Source organism: Bos indicus, chromosome 3, assembly GCF_029378745.1.
Source record: "Bos indicus isolate NIAB-ARS_2022 breed Sahiwal x Tharparkar chromosome 3, NIAB-ARS_B.indTharparkar_mat_pri_1.0, whole genome shotgun sequence".
Taxonomy (NCBI): Eukaryota; Metazoa; Chordata; class Mammalia; order Artiodactyla; family Bovidae; genus Bos; species Bos indicus.
The window spans coordinates 81,568,853-81,589,338 of record NC_091762.1 but is presented as its reverse complement, the minus strand read 5'-3'; the positions used below and the strand labels follow the sequence as shown (position 1 = coordinate 81,589,338).

Genomic DNA, 20,486 nt, shown 5'->3' with positions numbered 1-20,486 from the left:
TTCCTCAGTCTGCCCTTCACTCCCATTTCCTTCTTATGTCTCCAGGCTCTTCCCCTCCCACCATTCCCAATTCCTTCAACTCTGGGATGGGGGGACTTACCCTTAAATCCCTAATTATCAACATCTGCAGGCTCACAGCACTACCTCAGATAATGCCTCCTACAAACCTCTCAGTACTAATTAAAGATGAGCTCTGTTATCTACACACCTTCAAAGATGGTTACCGAACACAAAGGTTCTCAAAGTGTCCTCAGACCAGCAGATTTGGAACTTGTTAGAAATGCACATTGACAGGCCCCACTTCAAAGTAATGAATCAGAAATTCTGGGGCATGTTCCCAAAATTGTGCTTTAACAAGCCCTTCTATTGTCTAAAGATTGAGAATTAGAGAACCAGCCTAGAAGTCTAGGGGTGGAAGGTGGGAGGATGCTCATTACATCCTCAGTAATGTGCATATAAACATTTAATAGCATTTCAAATGCTTTAGTCCCCTTAAAGGTAGTCAAGTTTTGCTTCAGCAAAAATTCAAAAGAGAAAACCAAATGTTGTATATTAATGCCTACATGTGGGAATCTAGAAAAATCGTATAGATGAACTTATTATTTGCAAAGCAAAGGGGGAAAAGAGGGATGGGAAAAAATGGGAGATTGGGATTGATATATATACACTATGTATAAAATAGATAACTAATGAGAACCTACTGTATAGCACAGGGAACTCTACTCAATGTTCTGTGCTGACCTAAATGGGAAGGAAATCCCAAAAAGAACAGATATATGTATACATGTAACAGATTCACTTTGATATACAGCAGAAACTAACACATTGTAAAGCAACTATACTCTAATTTTAAAAAATAATAAAAGGCATCAACATAAAATTCAAAGCTAAAAATGTTTGGATTAAGCATTTGACAATTGATTATATTTTTCTGTAGTTGTTCACTTGGAATGGAGAAGTAACAGTACCTAGATTTTTCCAAAAATATACTCCTTGTCTAGTTCACTCAAGCCCACAATGTTGGATGGTGACTGAAAGCTTTTTCTTTCATATGAACAGGCTCAAAAGAGCTGGTTTCTTAATGTACCTTTTTTTGGCTCCTTGTACTGATGATTAACACAACTAAAGTAACTGTCCTCTGTTTTGCAACTTGAGGTCAAGGTTAGGCTGGTCTTTCTTGCAAGGATGGAAGGCCCAGCTCCAAGTAAGCATCAAGCAGAAGCAACTACAGAGGCTCCCCGCCACCCCTGAGCTTCCTATGACAACCTGACCCAGTTGGCTGGATGCAGTCATCTGAGCCTGGTTATGCTGTGTTCCTTTGCCATCTACAATCTATCAGTCCCCACTGGCTGGCCTGTGGACTTTTCTGTGCCACTATGCTCCCCACTGCCTTTAGAGCCCAAGAACTCTGGGCGAGGACCGAAAAGAAGAGCTAAGGGAGGTGCAAGAGGTGACTTTCAGACTCTTCTTAATTTATACAGCATCTTTTTCAACCAATAGTTCAAACACCAAAGCAGAAATGCTATATAAGAGGAGCAGAAGGAGCAAAGGAGCACACAGATAAGAGGAAAATTTTGCAGTCAAAAGATGACTGCACCCAAAATTTGTTACCATAAATGTCGAGTATTAGGACCCGGTTAATGCAGAGGAAGAAAAGCCTTACAAACCATCAAAGCACCCAACATCAATGTAATCCTCTGGGAAATTAGACTGGGAAGGCTTAAAAACATAGAGACATACAAGAAGGTCATTTGACACATTTATGACTAGTTGAATCTTAGGCACCATGAATTGCTTATTCACACAAGGACTATGACATTCACTAACCAGGCCTGACATCATGCTGATCCTTACCCAAGTGACCAGGTTATTTGCTATTCTTATCCAAGAATGGTTCAATTAGGAGAAAGGCCCCTCGTTAAGAATGGATAGGGTATTGTGTACTTACAGGCCTTCCCAGGTGGTAGTGGTAAAGAATCCACCCGCCAATGCAGGAGACATAAGAGCTGTGGGTTCGATCCCAGGCTCAGGAAGATCCCCTGGAGGAGGAAATGGCAACCCACTCCAGTATTCATGCCTGGAGAATCCCATGGACAGAGGAGCCTGGTAGACTACAGTCCATGGGGTCACAAAGAGTTGACAAGACTGAAGTGACTTAGTATGCATGCATATTATGTACTTATACTTTTTAGAAGGTCAATATTTTAAGAGGTCAACATGCTGAAATAAAGATAATTGAGGGGATATTAAATTTGAAGCAAAGTGGTTCTAAACAATCTTCATGGACCTGTGTTATTAAATGTAAATTCAAATACACACGTGAAACACCAGAACTGACAGCACAAAGCCATAGATTAGTGCTCAAGCTCTTCCTGGCCCTAGAGACCCTTGTATCAGAAATAAGTGGAGATCAGGCTCCATTCGGTGACAAGTCCTCCTAAGCCACTGTAGTCCTTGAGTATTAGGATGATAACTCCAGTTATCACTGGGGTCCATTCTAATACAATTACCTGAAAGGTTTCTTTTGGGTCACTGTCCCTTAAAATCACTTGAAAGGAGCTGAAACTGAAACTCCCTGTAGGGAAAGAGCAAATTAGCCAGGGTGGCGCTGGGCAGGCTCTCTCACCCCACGTTTTGCAAATATATCCTTATGTAACAGCTGAGATGACACAGCACTGTGCATGCGTGTCGTGATGTACCTGCTTGGCCATGAGCCTCTTTTGTTCTGTAAACTGAACATAAGCCCCACCTGAGAAACCCCTTTTGCCGCTCCACCGCCATTAGACAATAAATATATCTGGTGTTCTGACGGCTCCTGGAGTTTTCTCCCAGCTTCCCCATTCACGCCTTGCCCACCCTGGGTTCAGCAAGCCAGTGTGAGAAGCGAGACAATTGGTGTCGTCGGCAGGATACCCAGCAGGTAGGGGAGCCTGAGGCTTCAATGGAAGAAGGAGGCCAGTGGGCCACCACACAGCACGTGTTAGCTGGTGGCCACGGTCGTCCGGGCATGGGTGCCAGTGGAAGACTGGGAGGTGGTGGATGGGTCACCAGATAGGATTAAAGAGGCATTCCAGGGGCTGAGTTCCCGTTTGCCAAACAAAGCGGCGTGTACTGCTGCCGGCACTGTGGGGTGGGTTTCTTTGATTACCTTGAAGGCCAATATGGATCGTGCTCTCCATCATGCTGCACAAGTGCACGAGTTTCAGAGACAAAGGAAGAGCTAGAGCAGCGTCTGCACACGCTGAAGCAAGAGATGCCTGGCCTTGAGGAACCCAGCGCCTGGAACTATGAGGTAATGAGGGTCAGTGACAATGAACATCATGAGACCATGGGTCCTCGCTTGTTAGCAGGCCCACTGTAGAGCAGAAAGTGGAACATGAGCAGTCCATGGCCCCGGGGGACATCCTCAAGGGGCCCCCAAAGTGACTAAGCTCATGACATATCAACTGTATACTCAGGCGGAGTTGGTCGAGTTGGGTAAGCAATTTTAGCAAAAGCAAGGGGAACCCTTGGCAGCATGGCTTTTGAGACTCTGGGACACAGGGGTGGAGGGTATCATTTGTTCAGGGACAACATAGCATGGTTGGCATCTTTAACCCCTCACCCCTCGTTAAGACAAAGGTTGCAGAACACTAGGCAACTCATTCAGGGGGTCCTTAACCAAACACACACCTGGATGGAATGGATTAATGCCGCCATCCGCACCCTTTGGGTGAACGTGGGAGAGCTCCCAGATGCTGTGAGTAAATGGTATACCTATGCCGAGTTGACCCAAGTTGTGAGAGAACTGGGTGTGAAACAATCAATGTTTAACCCAAATATCCGAGACCCAGATGACAAGCATTTTACTGGTGGCATGAAAGACGCCATTTTGAACAATGCCTCATCCACCACTTCTGGATCCTTGACTGCTACTCTTGCACCCGATTGGGGCACCCCGTCTATAACCTCAATGGTGGCTAGCTTGGGAGAAATAGAGGGGCAGTGGCAGGCCAAAGGTGTTAGGAGCATGAAGACCCTGAAGGGAGGCCAAGCTGGGAAAGACCCTGTCCGGATGGCATGAATGCAAATGTGGCCCAATTTTCTGGCAGCAGGAATTGCCAGAAATAAAATTGATAAATAGCCCAATGCTCTGCTCCTAGAGCTATGGAGGCAATTGAGACCGGAGCAGTGGTTAATCAAGTGAGAGAAGTGTCCACAGCAAGAGATACGGGCAGTTCAGTTCGATTTTATGGCACCCAAAGATGTTCCTTCAGATGCCCTTTTCTAGCTTTGAATAGAGCTCAGGCCAAGGTGCCTGCCCAAAGAGCCCAAGCAGAGACTGGAGGTCCCATGTAGAACTGGGAAGCAGTTCACTGATCACTGGCTAATGTACAGAGTAATGGCCCTGGTTGACACCAGTGTCAAATGCAGCCTTGTTTATGGAAAAGCGGAGCAGTTTCCCAGTCCTAGGGCACACGTTGTTGGCTGTGGCAGCCAAATGGTTAAGATTGAGTCTGTGTCCTGTGATGTAGATTTAGAACAGTGTACTGTAAAGGTTGTGTCCTGTGGTGTATGATGTAGATTTAGGCTGTGTCCTGTGATGTAGGATTAGAACAGTGTACTGTGTGCTGTGGTCATGGCACAGGGAAAAGAGCAAGGGGCAGAACTGAAACACATTCAGAAAACTTGTGCTCAGACATGCTGTATATTATGTGCCCATCTCACATCCTCTTGGTCAACACCAACTCTGAGCCCAAACCTGATCAGAGGACATGGATGATGAATCCTGACCTACTGAGAGTCGCAACTAGCCACAGCATCACAGTCAGCGGCAGGGATGGAGGATCTTCTTCCAGGGAAGGGGGCAAATCCTAGTTAGGAACACCAGTACCAGCCCAGCCCGTGGAAGCCCTGAGGGCACACAGTCCGTTTAGCAAACCCAGGGCACTAGTCTCCTGTGTTTGCAGCTAATCACTAATTGGTGCTCTTCCCAGCTGAGCTCAGAGTTAGCCTTAGGTTTGACATACTGCCCTAAATAACCTACTCATCAGCCAAAGATAGCACCAGGAATGAAACATTACCCAGCTGCACAATAGAGTAATAGCTGCCAAACCCTGTCATTATGACAATTGTCTGGGGAGATTCTAAAAATCCTAAATTCTCAAGACCACCCCTGAATGTGCCATAAAAGTGACCTTACAATCTATAAATTCATTCCTCAGACATAGAATCCAACCCTGTATGTCCACCCACCCCCGCTTCATGGACCCTGGATGAAGAGAAGAGAACAGGCACATGTACATCTCAACTTCTCCCACGTATGAGCCGAAAGACCTTGAATAAGTAAGGCACTCTCTACTTCCTTATCCACAAAATGGTGTAACTGTAGCATAGAGGTTAAGATTAAAGGTTCTGATGTCAGACTGCCTGGGCTTAAACCTCCCCTTCACTCTTTGGTAATCATATGACTTTACACAAGTTACTGAACTGCTGTTTCTTCACCCGAGAAAGTATCCACTTCACAGAATTGAAGGTGAGGAACATGAGTTGCAGAGAAGAGCGCCTGACACAAGAGTTCTCAAAAACATAGTCTATGGCTTCCCTGGTGTCTCAGATGGTAAAGAATCCATCTGCAATGCAGCAGACCCTGGTTTGATTCCTGGGTCGGGAAGATCCTCTGGAGAAGGGATAGGCTACGCACTCCAGTATTCTTGGGCTTCCCTGGTGGCTCTGAGGGTAAAGAATCAGCTGTGGGAGACCTGGGTTTGATCCCTGGTTTGGAAAAATCCACTGGAGGTGGGCATGGCAACCCAATCCAGTATTTTTGCCTGGAGAATCCCCATGGACAGAGGAACCTGGCAGGCTATAGTCCACAGGATCACAAGGGGTCGGACACAACTGAGCGGCTAAGCACACACAGCATACGATTTTATATTTTTTCTCTAATATCTGTCTTTGAGTTGATATAAGCATTTAATGAGAACATATACACATACATGAGAAGTATCTGGCACATAGGAGGTGCTCAGAAAGTGACAACGTTGCTGTCACTATTCAATGTGTGTTAAACAATTTTCATAAAGGAATACATTATTTTCTAATGTGGCAAAATATTTAGAGCACAAATATCCTACTTAATTATTCATGCATATGCCATAATGTAGAACACTCTGTTCTGTGCCAGTGAAGTGGGGGTAGGTTTAACCTGTCAATAAGTTTCATCATCTCCCTTCAAACCACCCCTAATAAACACACACTAAGTAAAAACAGCTTCAGGACACATCCCTAAGCCATCCCTAAACCATATGTCACCCCTTTCACCCCCTCCAAGCCGACTGCCACCTCAAAGGTCCTTCCATGTTGAAATTCTGGAACTCCCCTGGGGGCAACTGAGAGACTATGGGAAGGTATATGAAATGCTTCATCCCTCTTTGTAGATATATATGTGACAGAAACCTAGAATAATTATATCCTTTAACCAGTACCCTCCCCTTACACACACACACACACACACACACACACACACTCACACATAATAGTCATAGTCATACTTAGATATTATAAACTGCATTATCTCTCAGTGACTGGTGTTCCCATGTTGGGAACAAAGGAGACATAATTTTCTTAAAACACTTCAGTACAAGTAAAGAACCCAGGCAGACACTGCATTCCTTCATCATCATCGTTGTTGTTTAGTCGCTAAGTTGTGTCTGGCTTTTTGCAACCCCATGGATTGTACACACCAGGCTCCTCTGTCCATGGGATTTCCCAGGCAAGAAGACTGGAATGGGTTGCCATTTCCTTCCCCAGAGGATCTTCCAAACCCAGGGATCAAACCGGCATCTCCTGTGTCTCCTGCACTGGCAGGCAGATTCTTCACTGGTAAACCACCAGGGATGCCCCATCATAGGCAACCCTAAAATCCTCTCCTGATGTGATTCTGGGGATTATGCTGTTAATGCAAGTTCCTGCATCCGACTACACACAAAGAGACCAAACAAACTGGAACATCGGTGTTTGGAGCAGAGAAAGGTTTATTGTAAGGTCATGAAAAGAGAGGAACCGGCTCATGCCCTGAGAAGCCTCAAGCTCCCCAAAGGGTTTCAGCAAAGTATTTTTAAAGGGCAGGTTGGGGGTGGGGGGTCGCAGGATAGTGATCAGTGTGTGCACAGTTCTCTGATTGGCTGATGGTGAGGCAACAGGGTGGGGTCATGGGGGTTAACTTTATCAGTCTTTAGGCTCCAGGAGGCCTGGGGCTATGAGCTTATAGGCATCAAGTAGTTTCTCCTTTGGGGTGGGGGTGGGGTGTTCACATCTGCAAAACAACTCAGGAAATTTGCATCAAATACTATCATCTAGGTACTTCTGAGAGGAGCTAAAACAGAGGATATTGGAGAAGGAAATGGCAACCTACTCCAGTATTCTTGCCTGGAGAATCCCATGGACAGAGGAGGTTGGCAGGCTACAGTCCATGGGTTCACAAAGAGTCAGACACGACTTAGTGACTAAACTACCACCAAAACAGAGGATATGGAGGGAGGCCTGTCCAGGAAAGGCTCTTTAAGGTCGTGGTCGGTTACAATGTTTCAGAAGTTTGATTACAAGGTTTGGGCACCAGCCTGCATGAAAAACAAACTGACACCAACCTTTAAACACCAACCTCCAAAAAAGAGCAGTGTATACAACTCCCCTGGTGGCTCAGACGGTAAAGCGTCTGCCTGCAATGCGGGAGACCCAGGTTCAATTCCTGGGTCGGGAAGATCCCTTGGAGAAAGAAATGGCAATGCATTCCAGTATTCTTGCCTGGAAAATCCCATGGATGGAGGAGCCTGATAGGCCCCAGCCCATGGGGTTGCAAAGAGTCAGACACGACTCAGTGACTTCACTTTCTTTCCATACAACTCCCACCCTGCAAAAGTTCTTGATGCCCAAGCTAGGATGACCAATGGTGCCAGCTTACCAGTGATTATGACAGTTTTAGCTCTTTGAAAGTCCTTTTCCCCAGGAATTCCCCCAGACCCAGGCAAAGCTGGACTTTCAGTCACCCAGGCCAAAGCAAAGAAGATGACATAAGGGTCAGCATATATTGATTCTGAGTCCCCTTCTGTTAGGGGATCCAATAGATCCCTGCATCTCAGGTCCTTGACAAGGAGAGACCTAATTATTTTACAGTTAACAGAATTCTGAAATTTGGGAGTGCCTGCAACTTCAACTTTACAAAGGAAAACCAAGCATTTCTTTGAGCCTAGGCTTTTATAAGCTAAAATAAAAATGTTTAAATGAGAAATTTCAGGAATTCAAGTCACTGAGCTATGCTGCCTACCTCTTTCTTCCTGTTTGATCTTTGAAGATTAGCATTCAGTATTTTTCATGACATTTATATTGAGGAAGGAATATAAGATTATTAAAAGCAGAGAAACTCAATATTGGGAACGCACATCAAAAGGTCTTCAAGACAAAGAAGGGATCATATGATTTGAAACCAGAGTTACTAGAAGCATGTGTGCTGCACTTCATTTTCTAGTTAACAGCGTAACGTACGTCAAAATATGATTTAAAACACTTCTCACAGCTGAGCTGACATTTGGTGATCCTCAGCCTTCTTTTGCTCTTGAGGATGGGGGTTCAAATCCAAATGAGGTTAACACTTTGTACTGGTACATATTCCTGGTGGATGAGGAAAACAGTCTTTTAGTTTAAGTAAAATGAAAACATCTGTTCCACTCCTTAGGGAAAGAATTGTTTTTTAAAAGGGAGGGAGGGAATTCTTCGTTGTTAAAGCTGGAGATGGCCTCTAACTCTGCAAATGTTTAATAAAATAGACTCTCAGTTGCCTTGCTCACCTAGGATTATGAAAACTTGTGCATGAGGCATGGTTCACTTCATTTTTCAGGGTGCCATACCCATGTTATCCCCTAACATTGTCTAAAGCCATATGTTAATGTCTATCAGTTGGTTTTTTTCCACTAAATCAGATAAACTTAGTTCAATAAGTGACTGATCTTTTGCCATATAACTCATTTTGGTCAATAGCGATGCATGTTGGGTAATAAGCTGTATAAGTTAGCTGTTGCTCCAAAACAAAGACTACAGACTTAATGTATGTTCAGTTGCTCAGTCGTGTCCAACTCTTTGCAGCCCCATGGACTGTAGCCTGCCAGGCTCTTCTGTCCATGGAATTTTCCAGGCAAGAATACTTGAGTGGATTGCCTTTTCCAATTCCAGAGGATCTTCTTGACCCAGCGATTAAATCCATGTCTTATGCATCTCATGCACTGGCAGGCGAGTTCTTTACCACTAGTGCCTCCTGGGAAGCCCACAGACTCAATATCTTAAAACAATCCTCATTTATTAGCCCATAGCCCTTTTGGTCAAATCTGGGTACAGCATGACTAAATTGTCTGCTCAGGGTCTAATGAGTATTGATTGTGTTCTGATTTGAAGTTCAGGTCCTCTTCCAAGCTTGTGTGTTTTTCCCACAATTGAGTTGCTTATGGTTGTAGGACTGAGGCCCTGATTCTCTTACTAGCTGTCAGGCAGCAGCCACTCTCAGGTCCTAGAAGCTGCCCACATTTCTGGCCATATGGCACCTTCCATTTTCAAAAGAGTCAGCTGAGGATCTCTCTCATATGGAGTCCCTCTCAGGCTTTCAATGACTTTGGGAAGAGCCCAGTCCCATTTGAAGGTTCACCAAATTAGGTCAGGCTCTCCGAGGATAATCTGCCTTTCTTAAAGTCAACTATGCCTCAAAAGTCAACTTAATCGCAGAAGAAAAACGCATCATATTCACAGTCCTGAGGATTATGCAGGGGGTGGAGATATGGTGGTTATCTTACAATTCTGCCTACCATAAGAAATGCAGTGCAACATTTCTCTTTTCAATTCTTTGTACTATAGTGTATGGTTTCTTATGCTTTTTACATCACAGGAGGCTATTATTAAATTAATGAATTCATTGTCCCTGTTCTAACAAAAGTCTATATGCACAGATTTATACACATAGATATACAGACACATTGTCCACAATTTCAGCCACCCTACCCACACCCCAAGAAGTTGATCTACATAAAAACTCTGTAGATGGAGGCAGAATAAGCTAGAGTGATGAAGGGGAGTCCTTGAAGTATTTTAAGCAAAGAATTACATAATGACATGTTAGCTTAAATTACTGTTAAGTTTTATAAAAGGCAGGTCTGGAGACAAAGAATGCAGTATAAAGACGTTCTGTGCTTTGGCAACCGATGGCAAGGCTGTGAACTCAGGAACTGGTGATATGTCTGAGAAGCTAGAAAAGCAGCTGGTTTTAGTATGTGATTGAATTAGAGTCATGAAGAGGAAGTGGGGTCAGAGCAAACTTCAAGTTTCCAGCTAGGGAAACTGGGTAAAACAAATGGAACAGAAGGCTGGTTGAGAGAATGGAAGGTAACAAATTTATTTTTGGACATTTTGAGTTTGAAATGTCTTTGGGACAGCTTGGTGAGAACTAGGCAGCTGGGGGCACTAGTCTCATGTCCCAAGGAGAGGGTAAGGTTAGCAATAGATTTGAGGTGTGAGAATATATGGGGGCTTCCTGGAGGTTCAATGGTAAAGAGTCATTCTGCAATGCAGGAGATTTGGGTTTGATCACTGGTTCGTAAGATCCCATGGAGGAAGGCATGCAACTCACTCCAGTATTCTTGCCTGGAGAATCCCCATGGACAGAGGAGTCTGGAAGGCTTCAGTCCATAGGGTCTCAAAGAGTGACACAACTGAAGCAACTTAGCACATGAGAATACACTAAATTTGATTCTCACAAGACTAAAGTACCATATAAATTTCAATTTCTAAAAATTCAAAACAGAGAATGCTTTAATTTTATCTTCTACTTTATCATAATTTCTCCTAGTGGGCAAAATATTGTCCACTGGGGAAGGGAATGGCAAACCACTTCAGTATTCTTGCCTTGAGAACTTTCATGAACAGTATGAAAAGGTGAAAAGATAGGACACTGAAAGATGAACTCCCCAGGTCAGTAGGTGCCTAATATGCTACTGAATATCAGTGGAGAAATCACTCCAGAAAGAATGAAGAGACACAGCCAAAGCAAAAACAACACCCAGTTGTGGATGTGACTGGTGACAGAAGTAAAGTCCAATGTTGTAAAGAGCAATATTGCATAGGAACCTAGAATGTTAGGTCCATGAATCAAGGCAGATTGGAAGTGGTCAAACAGGAGATGGTAAGAGTGAACATCAACATTTTAGGAATCAGCGAACTAAAATAGACTGGAATGGGTGAATTTAACTCAGAGGATCATTATATCTACTACTGTGAGCAAGAATCCCTTAGAAGAAATGGAGTAGCCATCATAGTCAGCAAAAGAGTCTGAAATGCAGTACTTGGATGCAATCTCAAAAACGACAATGATCTCTGTTGGTTTCCAAGGCAAACCATTCAATATCGCAGTAATCCAAGTCTATGCCCCGACCAGTAACCCTGAAGAAGCTTAAATTGAACAGTGCTATGAAGACCTACATTCTAGAAATAACACCCAAAATAGTTGTCCTTTTCACGACAGGGGACTGGAATGCAAAGTAGAAAGTCAAGAAATACCTGGAGTAACAGGCAAATTTAGCCTTGGGGTACAGAATGAAGCAGGGCAAAAGCTAATAGAGTTTTGCTAAGAGAATGCACTGGTCATAGCAATTACCCTCTTTCAACAACACCAGAGAAGACTCTACACATGGACATCACCAGATGGTCAATACTGAAATCAGATTGACTACATTCTTTGCAGCCAAAGATGGATAAGCTCTATACAGTCAGCAAAAATAAGACCAGGAGGTGACAGGGTTCAGATCATGAACTCCTTATTGCCAAATTCAGACTTAAATCGAATAAAGTAGGGAAAACCATTATACCATTCATGTATGACCTAAATCAAATCCCTTATGATTCTACAGTGGAAGTGAGAAATAGATTCAAGGGATTAGATCTGATAGACAGAGTGCCTGAAGAACTATGGGCAGAGTTTCATGACATTGTACAGGAGGCAGTGATCAAGACCATCCCCAAGAAAAAGAAATGCAAAAAGGAAAAATGGTTGTCTGAGGATGCCTTATAAATAGCTATGAAAAGACGAGAAGTGAAAGGCAAAGGAGAAAAGGAAAGATATACCCATTTGAGTGCAGAGTTCCAAAAAATAGCAAGGAGAGATAAGAAAGCCTTCCTCAGTGATCAGTGCAAAGAAACAGAGGAAAACAATAGAATGGGAAAGACTAGAGATCACTTCAAGAAAATTAGAGATACCAAGGGAACATTTCATGCAAAGATGGGCACAATAAAGGACAGAAATGGTATGGACCTAACAGAAGCAGAAGATATTAAGAAGAGGTAGCAAGAATACACAGAAGAACTATACAAAAAGTATCTTCATGAACCAAATAATCATGATGGTGTGATCACTCACCTAGAGCCAGACATCTTGGAATGAGAAGTCAAGTGGGTCTTATGAAGCATCACTTTGAACAAAACTAGTGGAGGTGATGGAATTCCAGTTGAGCTATTTCAAATCTTGAAAGATGATGCTGTGAAAGTGCTGCACTGAGTATGCCAGCTAATTTGGAAAACTCACTAGTGGCCACAGGACTGGAAAACGTCAGTTTTCATTCCAATCCCAAAGAAAAGCAATGCCAAAGAATGCTCAAGCTACTGCACAATTGCACCCATCTCACACGCTAGCAAAGTAATTCTCAAAATTCTCCAAGCCAGGCTTCAACAGTTCGTGAACCATGAACTTCCAGATGTTCAAGCTGGATGTTGAATATTGAATCTGGATATTCAATCCAGATGTTCAATCACTGATCATTGAAAAAGCAAGAGAGTTCCAGAAAAACATCTATTTCTGCTTTGTTGACTACACCAAAGCCTTTGACTGTGTGGATTACAACAAACTGAAAAATTCTTCAAGAGATGAGAATACCAGACCACCTACCTAACTTGCCTCCTGAGAAATCTGTATGCAGATCAAGAAGCAGCAGTTAGAATTAGACACAGAACAAAAGTCTGGTTCCAAATAGGGAAAGGAGTACCACAAGGTTGTGTATTGCCACCATGGTTATTTAACTTATATGCAGAGTACATCATGAGAAATGCTGGACTGGATGAAACACAAGCTGGAATCAAGATTGCAGGGAGAAATATCAATAACCTCAGATGTGCAGATGACACCACCCTTATGGCAGAAAGTGAAGAACTAAAGAGCCTCTTGATGAAAGTGAAAGAGAAGAGTGAAAAAGTTGGCTTAAAACTCAACATTCAGAAAACTAAGATCGTGGCATCTGGTCCCATCACTTCATGGCAAATAGATGGGGAAACAGTGACAGAGTTTATTTTTTTGGGCTCCAAAATCACTGCAGATGGTGACTGCACCCATGAAATTAAAGGACGTTTGCTCTTTGGAAGAAAAGTATGGCCAACCTAGACAGCATATTAAAAAGCAGAGACGTTACTTTGCCAACAAAGGTTCATCTAGTCAAAGCTATGTTTTTTAGTAGTCATGTATGGATGTGATCCAACTCGACGCACATGAGTTTGGGTGAACTCTGGGAGTTGGTGATGGACAGGGAGGCCTGGCGTGCTGCGATTCATGGGCTCGCAACAGTCGGACACAACTGAGCGACTGAACTGAACTGAACTGATGGATGTGAGAGTTGGACTGTAAAGAAAGCTGAGAGCTGAAGAATTGATGCTTTTGAACTGTGGTGTTGAAGAAGACTCTTGAGAGTCCCTTGGACTGCAAGGAGATCCAACCAGTCCATCCTAACGGAGATCAGTCCTGAATATTCATTGGAAGGACTGATGCTGAAGCTGAAACTCCAATATTTTGGCCACTGGATACGAAGAACTGACTTATTTGAAAAGACCCTGATGCTTGCAAAGATTGAAGGTGAGAGGAGAAGGGGACGATAGAGGATGAGATGGTTGGACGGCATCACTTACTCAATGGACGTGAGTCTGAGTAAACTCCAGGAGTTGGTGATGGACAGGGAGGCCTGGTGTGCTGTAGTACATGGGGCTGCAAAGAGACAGACAGGACTGAGCCACTGAACTGAACTGAATTTCTCCTAGAACAAAATTTTATACAGAGAGTCTGCATTTACTATCACAGATTTCTCCTGTTAAAGCAGAATGAAAGACCATAGTATCATCAAAGAAACCTGGTTAAAATTCCTTAATTGGTTCCCACTCCTTTCTCATGGAAGCAGCTCTTTATTTGCTCCCACCATATGTTGCCAGTGTTCCATAAATGCAAGGGAAAAATCTGTCAGGCTTTGAAGGAGAGTCCCACCAAAATTCAATCTCAGGTCCTAGTTGATGTTTTCATAAGAAAAATTCCTTAATATTCAGTTTTATAAAACAAAATCAAATCATTCTATTGTATCAAATGTTAGTAAAGTGAAGATATTGTTGGAAATTTCTCAACTACCCTACCTGGACATGAAAATGATCATGGGAGTCTGCTAAGTGGTCTCCCCTACAATCCATTCTCCACAAAGAAGTTGGAGTAATTTTGTAAATGTAGAGAATAACACTCTCATCCCTAAAGCCATTCAATGATGCCCTGCTGCTGCTACCGCTAAGCCACTTCAGTCGTGTCCGACTCTGTGCGACCCCATAGACAGCAGCCCACGAGGCTCCCCCGTCCCTGGGATTCTCCAGGCAAGAACACTGGACTGGGTTGCCATTTCCTTCTCCCAATGATTCCCACTTCTATTCAAATAAAACCCAAACTTCCCTACACGTAGAGCTCCAACCTAATCACATCTCCATCATATTCTCTCAGGCCCTGCCAGTTCCCATTTGAAGCCAAGCTTTTTCCTGACTGAGAACTATTGTCTTTTCCTCTTCCTGGAACTCTTTGCCCTCAACATTTCAAATAACTGGCTCCTTCTCGTCCAAACTATCATGTATCACCTCACTGCCCACTCCTGACAGAGGACTTCCCTGACCATTTCTAACCCTTAGCTACTTTTTATTACATTACTGTTTTATTGTCTATAGTATGTGTGATCTGAAATTATGATTTTTGCTCTGTACACTTGTTTTTGTTTTGTATATTTATTGAATACTGGAGCCAAAAAGGTAGTCACTTCATCTGAATTGTACAGCACATGAGAAGTGCAAAATGAATATCTGTGAAATGAATGAACTAATTAAACTGATGTCCTGTTTTCCACAAAATTAGTAAACAGTAAGAAAAAGTACTCTGAGAAAAGATGCCAGCTTCTGTAGTTGACATGGGCAAATTAGCACCTTTAAGAGGCTCACAGTTGGCTGAAGAAAGCAATGGGTAATTGTGATACAGCCTGATAAATGCTATGCCTGCCTGCTAAAGTCTCTTCAGTCTTGTCCTACTCTGTGACCCTATGGACTGTAGCCCGCCAGGCTCCTCTGTCCATGGGATTTTCCAGGCAAGAATACTCCAGTGGATTTCCGTGCCCTCCTCCAGGGGATCTTCCCAACACAATGATCAAACCCATGTCTCCTGCGGCCCCTGCATTGCAAATGGATTTTTCTTTTTTAACCGTTGAGCCACCGAGGAAGCCCAATAAACGCTAACAAGGAGGTAAATATATGGTCCTCTAGGATCACAAGAAAGGAGCCTAATCTTGGGTGATTTCATAAGGACTCGTAGGCAAAGGTAAATCTGAATGATGAGTGAAGGAAAAATGGAGGGGTAGAAGGATGAAATGAACGTGGTAAATATCTAGATAGAACGAACAGAAAGTGGCAAAAGTCAGCAAGACATGAGAATTTTTGACGAGATGCAATGTCCTGTTGCAGAGCATTCTTCCAGAGTAACTGAAGGATTCGATGATATAATAATGTACGTGAACATATCATGACCGCTGAAGTGCCATATGAAAGTGAAAGTCGCAGAGTCCTGTCCAACTCTTTGTGACCCCATGGACTATACAGTCCATTGAATTCTCCAGGCCACAATACTGGAGTAGGTACTCTCTCCCTTCTCCAGGGTATCTTCCCAACCCAAGGATCTAACCCAGGTCTTCCTAATTGCAGGCGGATTCTTTACCAGCTGAGCCACAAGAGAAGTGCCATATAAGTTATTATAAACAACCGCAGACCAGTACTGTCTGTCATATATTACCTGATAGTTTCTCATATTCAAAGAAAAAGAAAAGATGATTTCTGAGGACTTCTAGTGAAGTCCTCTCTGACTTAGACTTAAACCCTAGACCCTCTGACTTTTCCCCCTACGCCAACAAAATGGACGGACGTAGCAGTCGCACCAGGCGCGGAGATAGAGTGGGCAAGGAGGCCTTAACAACGCTTCTCATTGGCCTTTCAAACTGAACCTTTTGGATGATTGGCTGTGGAGGTTTCCAGAGGCCACCCCACATCGCTGATTGGATGAGGAGCGGCCAAGTGCCCACCTCCTCTACAGTTCCGTTTAGTCTTGTTGCTTGGCAACCGATTTGCATCTTCTTGCCCAACCCGCACACAGTTACACCTGTGAAGCGGAGACGGTGACTGGTTAAGCACACCCTAAACTTAACGCCTCTTACGCCCACTTCATGCACAAGCAGCACGAGTAGTCTCAGGGTTTCATCCACGTTTACCTTCAGGCTGGGCTGTGGGCTGGCCCCGCAAGGACACACCGCAGTAGAGAAAGCGCTCAAGTCTTCCTTCTGAAGTCCTCCTTTAGAAGAGTCAAAGGAGAAAAGAAAGTCGCTGCTACGTGCCCAACATAGGTCCACATCTCTTGGGAGTATACAGCATTCCGAAGCTCGAGAAAGCAAGTATTTATACCAAGTTAACTAGGTATAGGAGAGTGACCCATAACCTCAGACACTTGCCTCAGAGGGAACCCTAGTAGTGAGGGGACAGGATCAGAGGCTTTTTTGCCTTATCATGTACAGCAGAGCTTACATCTTGCTAAAAAGAGAATTCCAAGAGTTGAAGAACAACAATTATGAGGTGAGTATTGGAGACATGAAGGGTGTGTTTTTTTGGGGTACGAGTTTTTAAAAGCAGTTTAATCTGTGTTTATTCCACAGGGCATAATTTAGTTAAATCTAATTTGCACTACAGACTTGTTTAATGAAACTATTTCAGTATAATAATCTGTTTCATAATAACTATTAGTATTTCATAATAATAGTTAATAGTATTGAGCACACTATGCTGAGTATTTATGGACTTTAATCCCTGAATGTAACAGTCTATCAGGTAGAAAATAACTAGTAGGTGCAGGGTTGCATTCACTAATTATCAATTGTGCATGCATGTTCAGTGGCTAAGTTGTGTCGGACTCTTTGCAACCCCATGCACTGCAGCCCACCGGGCTTCTCTGTCCATGAGATTTTTCCAGGCAAGAATACTGGAGTGGGTTGCCATTTCCTTCACCAGGGGGTCTTTCCCACCCAGGGATGTAACCTGAGGTCTCTTGCACTGGCAGGTGGATTCTTTACCTCTGTACCACCTGGGAAGCCCCTCAATTACCAATACAATATTGTAAAATAAGTAGGTAGTGTTTTGTTTTAACCTACCAGAAACCTAAGCCTCAGAAAGCTTTCAGTAAATATTTGAGCTCGAGATTCCATCACAGGGTTTTTTGACTCCAAAATCTCTTGCTCTTAAGTCTTGAGTTCTGTTTCTTCCTGTCTAGTGCACTTTTTGCCAATTGCTGTGACATATAACACCTAAATGTCTTTCCCTTATAATTTTATTTTTTAAATTTTATTATTTTTGGTTTATGCTGGGTCTTCATTGTTTTGCACAGTAATGCATTCTTGTTCCTCCATTGGAATAATGCCTCAAGTGTAGGAAAATTTTATTTTTATATATGAGCATAATTTTATTTTATTTTATTTTTTTTTGAGCATAATTTTAGAGTTGGGTTTTTCTTAATGAAAATTTCTTACTTCATGCCTAATATAGCATCTGTAGGGTTTTTTTTTAAAGCTATGAAGAAATACATGCTTTCCAACTATTCCTTTCTTTTTGAATTTGAATCTTAAATTGCCTATAGAATTACATAAGTCACATATTCCATTCTTGACCTTCCCATCCCATTTGTGATTTTCATACTAATGATTTATTTAAAATTTACTATTGCATGTATTTTCTGGAATCTGCCTTAACTTCTGTGTAATAAGACAATATATAACACCTTCTCAAATCAAAAATTTTTATCAATAAAAGAAAAATTTAGAGCTTTTGGAATTCATTGTAACCTAATATCTGATTTCCCAAGCTGCAATAAATATTTAATCTTTTTTTCTGCTTTAATTTTTCTTGATGTTTAGGGTATTACTGCCTTTCCTATAAGTGAAGATATGATGCAATGGGATGTTGACATTGAAGGTCTACAGAATACAATTTGGCATGGTTTGTGCTTTGAAAACCAATTTATTTTTTTTTAAAGCCTTTATATTATTAGCCTAATTTCTTTAAGGTTGCACTGTACAAATTTTCTAGAATCCCTTAAGTTTTCACATGTTAATTTTTTCATGGTATGGCTTAATTTTTTGCCATTTGTCAACATGGATGGAAATTTCAGGTTTGAATTTTTCTTTATGCCCAGTCTTAATGTTATCATGTTTTTACGAAGCAGACATAGGAAAACATATCAACTGAGAATATCATCTAATAGTCTTCCATGAATTCAGAGAATAACTAACAAAATGCTTACTGACAGAAAAATCCCACAATTATGTCTCTTTTTTTTTCCCCTCTATGATTTTCCCACAGATGTCCATAAGTCAAGTTCTCAAGAAGACTAGGCAACCATAAACTTTAATGACCATGCCCTCTTAGAGTTGCAGATTAACAAGATACATTTGCTTAGTGAGATAGGGGAGAAAAGCATGTAAGTGGATAATTACAATAAAATAAAAACATGTCCTGTTATGAATTTTGAATGGAATACTGAGGAGGCAGTGATTAGTTAATTTTACCTTGGAGAGTCAGGAACAGCTTCCCAAGGAAGTGACACTTGAGTTGGGTCCTGAAGAATGTCTGAGGATTCACCAGGTTTAGAATCAGAAGGAAGGGCAGGTAGACTAAACAGCTTAGCGAGACCTGAAGAGAGAGGATTCTGGAGCAGAGAGTAAATATGAGAAACCCAGTGAATAGGCTGGTATTAGAAGGACAGAGTTAGTGGATGAAAAGGGTTGGTGAGAATGTGGCTGAAAACACTGGGTTAGATTGTGAGGAGTCTATTATACCATCTAGAGGTGTCTGGGCATCCTCTAATCCAATTTACTTATTATAGTAAAACTCTAGGGACATTGGGGAAGATAAACTGTAGGCATAAACATCAATATTAGGTTACAGTTAATCTGTGACACTTTAGTAAAAATTTTTATTTCTGTATCACAGGAGCAGTCTTCCAACTGAGAATAAATTTTACAGCAGAGTATAATTTTGTCCCTCCAGTTGTGAAATTCAGAACAATTCCTTTTCATCCAAATGGTAAGGAACAAATAAAATTATTATCATAAATTCTGTCCATATTAATGTTATTCTTCATTAGTGTTCAATAATGTTTATTTTTAACATTGTAAAGTAAGCATACTTACTGGGGAAAATATTAAAAAGCAGGAAAAAAATTATCATCTGAATCCTAACTCAGATACTATTCTCAACATTTAATGAGGTTTATTTCCTTTCTTCCATGTATGTATTTTATCTCCATAGTTGAGTTATTACACAAAGATGCATATATTTTTATTTAAAATGACATAATACATTTATTCCTGCAGTGTTAAACATTCTTCAAAATATAATTTTGAACATGAATGATATTTGTATGTCTTCTTTGGAAAGATGTCTTTTCAGGTATTCTGCCCACTTTTGGTTGATTTGGGGGTTTAATATTAATTGTGTAAACTGTATATTTTAGATATTAACCCCTTGTCGGTAACATCATTTGCAAATATTTTCTCCAATTCTATAGGTTGTCTTTTCATTTTGTCAATGAAATTGCTTTGCTATGCAAAGCTTTTAAGTTTAATTGGGTCCCATTTGTTTATTTTTGCTTGCCTTGGGAGACTTGAGCCAAGAAAATATTGCTATATTTTATGTCAAAGAGTATTCCATGTATGTTTTCTTCTAGGAGTTTTATGGTTTCTGGTCTTACATTTAGGTCTCTAAACTGTTTTGAATTTAATTTGTATATGGTTGAGGGAATGCTCTAATCTCATTGTTTTGGCTTATTGATACAGCTATCCAGTTTTCCCATCACCACTTGTTGAAGAAACTGTCTTTTCTCCATGGTATATTCTTGCCACCTTTGTTATAGTTGAATGGACCACAAGCGCATGGACTTATTTCTGGGCTCTCTGTTCTGTTCCATTGATATATGTGTCTGTTTTTATGGCAATACCATGTTGTTTTGATAACTGCAGTTTTGTAGCATAGTCTAAACTCTCAGAGGGTTATACCTCTAGCTTCATTCTTTTTTCTCAAGATTTCTCTGTGGCTCCATATGAATTTAA

General features: G+C 41.9%; 1 protein-coding gene and 1 long non-coding RNA gene across 10 annotated transcripts in view; one reads left to right on the top strand and one right to left on the bottom strand.

The window, feature by feature from the left end:
* Nucleotides 1-5,336: 5,336 nt before the first annotated feature.
* LOC139182219 (uncharacterized) lies at nt 5,337-16,256 on the bottom strand. The gene is made up of 3 exons (XR_011565848.1): nt 16,133-16,256; nt 13,963-14,038; nt 5,337-8,649 (listed from the first exon to the last, which is right to left on the bottom strand). It is a non-coding gene; the product is annotated as an uncharacterized lncRNA (long non-coding RNA).
* Nucleotides 16,257-16,452: 196 nt separating this feature from the next.
* The window catches only part of UBE2U (ubiquitin conjugating enzyme E2 U), a 74,121-nt gene continuing 70,087 nt past the window's right edge, over nt 16,453-20,486 (top strand). For 2 of the 9 annotated variants that reach the window (XR_011565847.1, XM_070786414.1), the window contains exons 1-3: nt 16,453-16,962; nt 18,294-18,375; nt 19,369-19,461. Coding sequence is in view for 6 of the 9 variants with exons in the window: in XM_070786414.1 (XP_070642515.1) it covers nt 16,897-16,962; nt 18,294-18,375; nt 19,369-19,461 (241 nt within the window). In the remaining 3 variants the exon portion in view is untranslated. Of the gene's footprint in view, nt 16,963-18,293; nt 18,376-18,738; nt 18,857-19,368; nt 19,462-20,486 lie in introns of those variants that run through there. The other 7 variants (XM_070786413.1, XM_070786412.1, XM_070786415.1 and 4 more) reach the window with 6 other exon arrangements.